This window comes from Azolla caroliniana, unplaced genomic scaffold (assembly GCF_043228905.1).
Source record: "Azolla caroliniana isolate FFs.n. ecotype wild unplaced genomic scaffold, voAzoCaro1.0.p SCAF_10, whole genome shotgun sequence".
Lineage (NCBI taxonomy): Eukaryota > Viridiplantae > Streptophyta > Polypodiopsida > Salviniales > Salviniaceae > Azolla > Azolla caroliniana.
The window spans coordinates 20,156,617-20,167,023 of record NW_028230445.1 but is presented as its reverse complement, the minus strand read 5'-3'; the positions used below and the strand labels follow the sequence as shown (position 1 = coordinate 20,167,023).

At 35.4% G+C, this 10,407-nt stretch overlaps 1 protein-coding gene across 1 annotated transcript; it reads left to right on the top strand.

Moving 5' to 3' along the window:
• The first annotated feature begins 395 nt into the window (after positions 1–395).
• Positions 396–7,274, top strand: LOC147859454 (polygalacturonase At1g48100-like). The gene is made up of 9 exons (XM_087325902.1): positions 396–970; positions 1,445–1,573; positions 2,153–2,320; positions 2,714–2,740; positions 2,845–3,052; positions 4,601–4,682; positions 4,775–4,883; positions 6,051–6,502; positions 7,179–7,274. The coding sequence occupies exons 1-8, from the start codon at positions 668–670 to the stop codon at positions 6,492–6,494; spliced, it is 1,470 nt and encodes a 489-aa protein (XP_087182028.1). The 5' UTR covers positions 396–667; the 3' UTR covers positions 6,495–6,502; positions 7,179–7,274.
• Positions 7,275–10,407: the final 3,133 nt, after the last annotated feature.

Here is a 10,407-nt window from a genome sequence, read left to right as displayed (position 1 = left end):
TTTAATATTTCCGCAAGAACAACAAGATTACATTAGAAAACAAATGATACATATCAATTCCAATGATTATATTAGAAAATGAATCATAAATAATGGTGCCATGAATTCCACTTATAGCTCTTCCTCATTTCCCCTTTTCTCGAGCTTTGCAAAAAAGACACCACCTTTTTCTCTTTCTCGATTATCTGAAGCCTTTTGACATGGTCACATCCTAGGATTATATTAGAAAATGAAGTATGCATATTGGAAGGAGGGTCTATATCTATAACTCTTCCTCGTTTCCCTCTTCCTCGAGATTTGCACGAAATGCACTACCTTATTTTCTCCTTCTCATTTAGCACAAGCCTTTTGGCATGACCATGGTTCACGAGTCACGACCCTATTATTTATATAACATTCACATCATGAGACATCCTCACACGTTGATCCCACAATTCATTCCAAACTTAAGTTTCTTCAAGTTCAAGTCCAATCATTCTTCCTTAGATATTCCTATAATTCCTCTTCTTTCTCCATCTTACACACAACACAAACTCTAATTCTGCTATTGCTATAGGCATGATTAAGCTATGGTTTGAGTTCATTTCTCATGGATTTTGTATAGCCCCATTTGAAGATGCACTAATTTCTATATGATCATCAATTCATTAACTTAAAAGGCATAATCATGACCGTTGAAATTCTTTTGTATCTCTTGGTCATGATGGATTTAAATATGGTTGAGAAGAGTGCAGCCTCTACACATTTAGACATTCATAACGAGCTATACAAGGGACATAGTTCTAGTTACATGAATGATGTAGGTCACACAAGGAAGACTCATCATCAAACAAAGCAAGAGACCAAACAAGGTGGAAAATTCCAAGGAGTAAAGAGGATGAAAGAAAAAAGTTTTCATGCTCCTTCTACTAAGATATTCAATGTGTTGTCATATGGAGCCATTGGAGATGGAGAGGCGGATGATACAAAGGCAAGTAAGATGTACACATAAGTATTGTCTATTTTCAATCTATAGTTCCCAACAACATCCATGGGTTTGGGCCTAAGTTTTAACACATTGAACTTATCTATGCACGACAAGATATACATATTTAGGTATCTCGGGCCATGAAAGCCTTACCCTTGGATGAAGGTGTCGTCCCGGGTTTGTAGTACCCCATGTAGAAGTTCATAACTTAAGCATTTTAGTGGAATATTAATGCTATGAGCAAGTACTTGTGCATTAGAAACCAAATTAATGTTAGGGGTAGGCCCAAATATGATAGTAGATTGGGTGCCGAAAGAGATATAAATGGTTAAAATAAGCTAATATTGAAGACAAAAGATCTAATGAGTTGTTGCAATGTGACGAGGGAGGTAAGGTTGTGGATCACTGATGGGAACATCGATATTTGATACCATAAAATGCTAATACTAGCATAATAAAAATGTTTGTATTACGCAGGCATTCCTTGCGACGTGGCAAGAGGCTTGTCAAGTGGAATTTGCGATCTTTCAAGTGCCTCAATATTTTAATTTCATCATCCGTCCAATAAAATTTGTAGGACCTTGTGCGACCAACATAATCTTTAAGGTATTGTTATCACTACTTATATTGACAAAGGTTATTACAATTTGACTACACATGCTATTAATAGTGCTAGTGTAATGTGTATTAGGAGCCACACAAGCACATGATTACAGATACACTACAAAACACTTAATTATGCACATGGAATGTCATATACTTATAAAGAGGGGGACTTGCATGAAGGCAAAGAATGTGCATTGGGAGATTATGATGCAAATGCCAAGAAACCGTAGAGCCTCCAAACAAAGTTTGCAATGTTTTGAGTGGTGCATCCATTCTTTATGATCTGAATGATGTGTTTATCATTCTTGTTTTATAGTCATGGATGCTAGTAACAATAAAACATGTGTGCAATTTGTTTCTAGCATGTGGACAATTTGCACGATCGATTATGTCCATGAACACGTCTCCCTTTATGATCCTAAAAGTAAATGGGATGATGTGATGAGCAAAGTAATTCTGATGTTTGAGTTGTATCACCCTTTGTTATGGTGATTGTGTGTATTTGTATGCTAGATTGTAATTTGCTCCATGATCCATTTTTTTCTATTCTTTTACATGCACAATTGCCATGACCTACAGATAGATGGGGATATTGTGGCACCCAACAATCCTAGCAAATGGGGGAGCACCACAAAAGGACTAGTCCAATGGATCACCTTCTCCAAGCTTCACCAGATGCTAGTCATCGGTCGTGGTACAATCAATGGCAATGGTGCCCCTTGGTGGTCAGCTTTCTCTAGCTCCCAGGTCATTACATCGTTATCTTCTCCTTGGAGATCTAATTGCCAAACATTTTGACTTATGAGGGATTGATTGAAGTTGCTCTCTATGTATGACATGAGATACTGCATTGTTTAAATACTAGAACAAATTTTTCTTCATATTGTTCAACACCATGTGCTTCAAAAGGTAAGGTGTATTATACCTAGTCGAGAAAATAAGATCATCAACCACTTGCTCCTTGGATATCACACCTAGCTTGATATAATACATTTTGCTTTCTAAGCACAAAATGTAGCGTTTATGGCAAAACAAAGTAAGTTTCTTATATTAGTCGAGAAGTGTCGTACAAGAACTTTTCAATACTAATTATAAAGTAATTTTCCCCTATTTAATAAACTTTAATACTCTTGTTACCAGGGTACACAATACTCTGCTCGCCCCACAGTAAGCTCCTTTGTTACCCCATGATTTTATACCACAACCTTCCATTTCACACAAGTTCCCAACATCTAACAATTGGTTTAATCTTTTCCCTTGGTTTTGGTTAGGCCCTTCGATTCTATAAAAGTAACAATATCACTGTTCAAAATATCCACATTCGGAATAGTCCCCAAACCCACCTCAAATTTGATAGTTGTGTTGGCATCACTGTCAAGAATATCAGTATCAATGCCCCTGCCAATAGCCCCAATACTGATGGCATCCACCTCCAAAACACCAAAAATGTTGAAATTCATGATTCACACATCTCAAATGGTAAGCAAACCAACCCCGTTTTTGAGTTTTCAGTTTATTTAACAAAATAATGCATCTATTGTGCAAACCTCAAATTTTATATGTACATATTATTCCCTTTTAAAGGGCACCGTTATCGTCTATTGGAAACAATGAGACATACAACCACAAGGTTGTTTTTTTTCCCAAAATAAAATATCATTCCATTAGTTAAAAAAAGAGTCATAACAACTACAACATACAAAATATTTTTTTCCCAATCCGTCTTGTGTAAGACAATGGATGAGGAAACAAATCTATGTACTTCAAAGTAGAGGAAAACAGTCAACTAATTTGCAAGCTATTCCATAGACACATTCCAAGCTATTCCATAGACAACAACAAAAGTGGTTGCATTCGGAGACAAGTTTGTTTTAGATAACTATGTAAAATTTTCATGTGCTATCCATCTTTAAAATGACCAAGATTGCTCAACAGTAGGATTGACCCTTAACATTAGACAACACAAGTTTTAAATCCACGACACCATTCTACACATATTTATAAATCTTAGAATTTTATTAAGGCAACATAACATATCTACATGTAGCGATATGTCAAGACATCTAAAGTCTTTTATACAATATGTGTACACTCTTTCATTGTGCACATTTACAAGGCAACAACTTTCAAAATTCCAAATGACATGTTGACAAACGATTGTGTGCATAACATGGGGTTGGTTTAAGCATGTTTTCAGTTTTTCTATATCTATATGTAGCTTACTAACATAGAAAGATCCATGTACTAGTTGAAGAGCATTGTTTTTGGCCCATAATGATAAAGAAAGTCTAAGATTATGCACTAAACACATTTTAATTCTCACGTTAATAAACCCTAATAATGAAAACCAAATGGTATCGTTAACCCGTTGGATATTCCAAAAGGAAGGGGGAAAGCATTTACATGACTTATATTGCTTGTATTTAGCCTGGGATGGAATTTACCACCCACTTAGGGTTGCATTCCCAAACAACCTAACTTGTCGATGACACCTTGTGGACTAATAAGGTTCGAGCTCAACAAGGCTCTCACCCTCTCTAACACTCCTTTCCAAGAGACTTGGGCTTGGTCTGTTGTAGAGGATGTCTCTCCAAACTACAATTTGTATGGCGAGGTCGCAGAATTTTCAAGCTAGGCTCTTTCCAGTTCATTTGTCGTTATTAGGGCAACCCTTGTTAGTTTCTTTTCCTATTGTTAATGATATGCTTAAACTGAACTAGTAGTCTTGTCTAATTTGAGGTCCGTTCGATAGTTTCAGTCAAAGCATTGAGTTGAATTGCATGAAGTAAACAAACTTAATGTCCCAAACAACTAACTCGACTCCATCTACATGAGACACGAAAAAGTTATGATTGTATATGGTTGGCTATTCATTAATGAAGGAGGGTTTCCTAGGACAAAATGGTTTCAAACTTCACTTCATTCAATCAAGAAGATTGATTATAGGTTTACATAATTGAAGTCAATATAAGTACTATATTCGCAACAACAATTAGCAATCAAATTAACACATCTCTATTTTCCTAGGTGATGATTGTATCTCTATTCAAACTGGAAGTGCAAATTTGGATATTCATCACATAGTTTGTGAAGCTGGACATGGTATCAGGTAACAACAATAACCAATAAGTAATCAAAATGAAGAACAGGATTTTTAACTTTGAAGATGTCATATGTAAATATCATTTTTTATGTGTGTAGTTTGGGTGGACTAGGGCGTGATCAAACACAAGCTTGTGTTTCAAATGTTAGTGTGCATGATGTGGCTATTAAAAATTCACAGAATGGTCTAAGGATCAAGACATGGCAGGTAAATTGCAAAATCACTCTTGCATAATGACTTGGCATACAAGTAAATTTTATTTTAAACAAAAAACATCTAAGTGACGAATTTGTTGATTTGAACTTGAGAATGTCCTAATACAAATGATTCATTGTTTATTATCCTCATGTTGAGTAAAGTAGAATTTAGGGAAAATATCATAAACGTGGCTCGTATATAAGGTGATTCTACCCTTGTGAAAGCTTAGAAACTTTTGACTATTGAAGGATACTTTTCTTGAACCATGGCCATAAAACAACTGAACAATGTCAATGTGAAGCATGAACAAGGTGTACAACTCAAATTATGAAAGGGAGGAAAAAACTAGCATGTGGTCAAGGTTTGATCTAATTAGTTTCGATATAATAAAAACTACTCTGGGTATGATCATATTTATACACATATGAGGGGCCCTATTTACTCATAAGTTCACAAATCACAACATTACCACTCCCCTTTTATAAAGGTTCAATTTTAGAAAAAGTGTTTTTTTTTCTAAAAAAACACTACTTCGCATTAGTTAGCAAACAAATTACATCATAGACCACCAAAAATTCATCAACCCTCACTCTGGCCTTCTCACCAAAGTGGTCTTAGTCCCCACCTCATTTTCAACAAAAGTATCCCAACAACTCTTATAACCTAGAAAAAGTGTTACTTAATTTGTCTATTATTTGACTCTATATACTACTCTTTTGAGGGGAAGTTACCACACTTTCTCTTTCCTAGATATAATCTGTACATATATATTCATATATGTATGCTGCTATACAAGGAGAATATGGCACATGTGAATTCGATCTTTCCTAGATATAATCTATATATATTCATATATGTATGATGCTACACAATGAGAATATGGCACATGTGAATTCAAAGATCATGTGGCAATGTCTGTGAAGATCCCCTTTCTAGTTGTTCGACTTCCCTTTATTAGCATGCATAATTATTTTTGTTCATTAAATTGCTAATGTTTCCAACTCTAATTTGAAGCCTAGAATTTTCGGTAAATTTGTAAGTGAAGACATCTATCCCCAACACCAACAATATGTGGGCATTTAAAACTAAATGCATGTGTTATTCATGTTAATATACACAAACACACAAGGAAATTCAAAGCATGATATGGAGGTGGACGTGTGCACTTGTGTGTAGGGCGGGTTGGGTGTCGTGAAGGGCATAACATACTACAATGTTGTGGTGGAGAATATTAGCAACCCTATCATCATCGACCAATTCTATTGTGGCACGACATCAAGTGGTCATTGCAAAAACATGAGCTCAGCCGTTCAAGTGATGGGTGTCACTTACCACAATATACATGGCACATATAGCAAGGGTAGACCTGTTCATTTTGCATGTAGTGACACAGTTCCATGTACTAACATTATGGTTGCACAAGTGGAGCTATTGCCCTTTCGTGGCTTTTTCATGCAGGTTGACAAGCCCTTTTGTTGGAATAGTTATGGCTCATCACTCATGCCCACCATCCCTTCCTTTCGTGTTTGCCTCCACCCTAATAGCCTCGCCCCAAAACCATCATCAATCCCTCTCAAGTCCACCTCAACCTCACTTGACAACACTTGTATCACTTACTAGTCATCGAGGTAAGTTGTTTTTACTAGTACTTGATATTACCATCGGGAAACCTCTGAGTCAATCTTGGTGGTGACAACCCTTTTAAAAGAATTCTAAGTGTACAAAATGTATCTAGCGTTTGTTTTCTTTACTTTTCTCTTCCCCTCTCAAAGGTCACTATAAAATATATATGAACACGTAAGTTCAAGTTTCAACATAGTGTTTTTTTAAAAATATCATCCTAGCATGAGCTTTATAGATGAGCATTGTCATACTTATTTAAGTGTGGTGATTATAGGTCAAGGATTGGGAAATTGTTTAATTTGAGGCTCAAAAACCTAATATGATGTGGTGGGGGATAGGAGATTGTTGGGCATGCCTAAAATGCCCCCTCCACATTGACCAACACGTCTAGACTCTAGGATATAATAGGTTTGCCTCAAAAAACTAGAGGCTTAGAAGAGGCACAAAGGTTTTTTTAGGTGGAGTGGGATAAACATCCCCACCACATTTATATACTTGGCCTCCAAAACTTGATGATGTTAAATACTAAGGGACACGTAAGGTAAAGAGGTCTATTCCATTAAAAATAAATAAATGTAAAATGGCGTTAAGCATTAAGTTGAAGAACTAAAATCAGTTATATCTCAATTTTGAATTTGCTATAGTTTTTCTTTCAGTAACATATAATTAGTCTATGTACAGATAGTCTTATACTCGAATCCAATGGTCGACTACATGAAAGTATTGCCATCGTTATCGACATGACACGAGAATTTATAGATATCAGAAACTATAGTGTTGATATCATGCAATTATACTTAGATGTAATTGTTTTTTATTTTCCAAAAAAAAATTCTACTTCCATTTGTTAAGAAAAAGTACATGGAATAATATACAACTCATATGTTACAAGCCACTTTCCAATGGCTACTACAAAACATCATGTATAAATGAAACAACAAAGCCTCATCACATAATTACTCGACAGACGCCCATCAACATGAGCCTCACACACCCAAATTTAGCAAAGACACCCGCCAATCACTTCACAATTCAGCACCTACCTCTATGTTTGGTACCGTAGGAGGGAACAACCATCGGGGAGGTTGATATATCCACTTTACATTGCCATCCACCATCTGTAACATCGGGGAACCTCTTAGATGTGATTGTTGTATTGGTTGAGAGCTGCATGAATCCACTTATTGATTCATTGCGTAGGGTATAGAGCTATCATAGGTCCAATTTATTTCAATTGTGATTAGTGTATATTTCCTCATAAACAATGTCCCTCTATTTTATCTTGTTTGGTTTCTCTTGTAGACTATTTGTATAATGAATGTGAAATACCATCATGTTTCCAGCTACAAATATGTATATCAACACTTGAATCAATTTACTTAACCATGTTAACCACCCAATATTATGTTCTATTAGTAATATTTGTTTTGTAGAATCAACATGGTGGTCATGGGGGTGTCTATTTCGTTGCCCTTGTCCAACAATGGAATTTGCCCAACATTTGGATGGGCAAATAAGTCAACTAACATAAGTAATCAATAATAGAAAAAAGATTCATTCAAACAACCATCAAAATGGCCATGCTTACATAATGATTTGGTTGAATGTAGAGAGGCACTTCCCTACATGAAAATGGATCTATTTAAGAGCAACAAAAAGATGCCACATACCTTTACATGTTTTCATCCACTTCATATATTCTTGTACAGGTATTCATGCTTGGGTTTGTTGTCCATACCCGAATAAGTAGAGGTACCATAAGAAGCGAGGTACACCCATGGGCAAGTGCCACATGGAGGGTTAGGAATTCACAACATTAAAGAGCCATGATGGGAATGGATGCACATTTAAGAATCCATGTTATACATCGATTATAAATTGATATGGCAATTAGACTAACTCATATAAAAGTCTCCTTGGTAGGCCCATGGGCCATGAGAGGTTATTCCCATAGTATGAACCATACGTGCCATACGTGCATTCGCATTCGGGAATGATTGAACCATTCGCATAAGAAAAACACCCTCAAAGAATGATAAATACCATACATTTGGATTAACTATTTATTATGAGGTAAATAAGCCTAAAAATGAAAAAAAAAACATTTAAAAAATGGGAAAAAAACACAAGAATGTTTGAATAACATTTGCATTCGTTTTCCAACATAGGAAAACAAATGTTATTCTAGACGAACACGAATTTTACGTACTATGGTTATTCCCTTGTAGATTCTATCTTTCTTCAAACAAAGTGAGTAAACATTCATGGCCCTAGCCATTTAGTTACTCACATTAGAGACTCATACCAACTTTCGTTTTGACCAATTAACATTTTCTAGCAAATTTTACCTAAGCATAAAATATGATTTCCAAAAGACGCATGTAACTTTATTTTCTGATTAATGATAACATTTCTCTTTTTGGAGATCTTTTGTGTTAGAAATTTTTCATTGAATTTTTTAATACACGTGCATGCATGGTAGTAATGTGCATGCGTGGCAAGTTGAGGTGTGGGAAGTTTTATAAGATGTTGCTTTGAGCAAATGATTATTATGTGTGCATGTGTGTGCAAATATATTCAAATTGCTGGTCGGATATTTAACAATACTAATAGGTAACACATTCTGAAATTTTTTTTGTTTGATCTATTAGTTTCGCCTTCTCACACGAACTATTTTGGCATAAATGTGGAGAACATCATGTGAACCTATTCTTGATGGAGAGTTGTTTTTCAAAAACTCTATTATGCATTCTTGAAAGATGATGAAATCCTTTACAGTAAGAAACCATATCAAGATTGTGAAAACTCTCTCTTATGATGAACAATTCATTGGGATAAAGTGAATGAGGGAGTCGGACTTAGACTCATATGAAGAGTGAGTTTTTTTTACTAAGGGGTGGCTCGTTTGTCCCTTTGCTAACCTATAGAGGTTTACCTTGTGTTGGGAGGAAAGTTTTCTTTCCTAGCCCTATAGTGGTTCCAATCCACAACAACATGTTAGATTCTAAACATTGGGTGTGGACCTTGGGACTTAGTTTTAGCATAACCAAAGATATCTTAGGCGCATGTTACATAGCTCCCAGTACAAGTATCCCAAATGTTTCAGATAAACCTTGATGTTCTTGAATCCTCATATTCTCAAGAGATGAAGGTTTTAATTTGTTAAGTCATTGTGGACTTTATCATGCCCTAGATTGAGTGTGCAAGAGCATGTGGGTTGCATGTAAAGTTTTATCTTGTTTTGAACATATATGTATGTCCATTAAGTTATGTACAAACTCTTAGTTTATCAATCTTATTTATAGGTGTTGCTTTAATGGTCTTGTATTTGTGATGGATTGGGAAGGTGAGGGCATATAGAGTCGTACAAGATGTGTGACACAAATACTTATGAAAGATACTATTAGTGGCCTTATTAAATACATTTAAAGACCATTCCCTTCATGTTTTTGTCGACCACAATAACCAACTTATGCTCGCCTTAGAGTTCATCATTGGTTCGAGACTTTTATTATGATCGGCATAAAGGATTAATAAAATGAATATTAAGTTATGGAGTAAGGCTGGATCAAAAGAGAATTTTAGAATCTTTGAGGGAGCAAGAGTTTATTATGAAATCATGAATCGCAAGAGATTAAAAGTAGAATCACGGCTTGTGCAAACAAATCAATGTTTTTGCATCTAGATTAGAGTTCACCATCAATCCATAAATCTTGGCTTGTACTAAAAAGATGTTTGTTTCCAATTAGTTGTGCAATTTCTAAATTGTACTTCTACCCATTGTTCACTTCCTTCTTAAATAAATGTCCATAGACCCACTATTGTGGACTTGATATAAGAAGTAGAGTAGACAAGATTCAACATATTGATTTTGAAACTAGAAATAACATTTTCTCTCACTCTCTCTCTT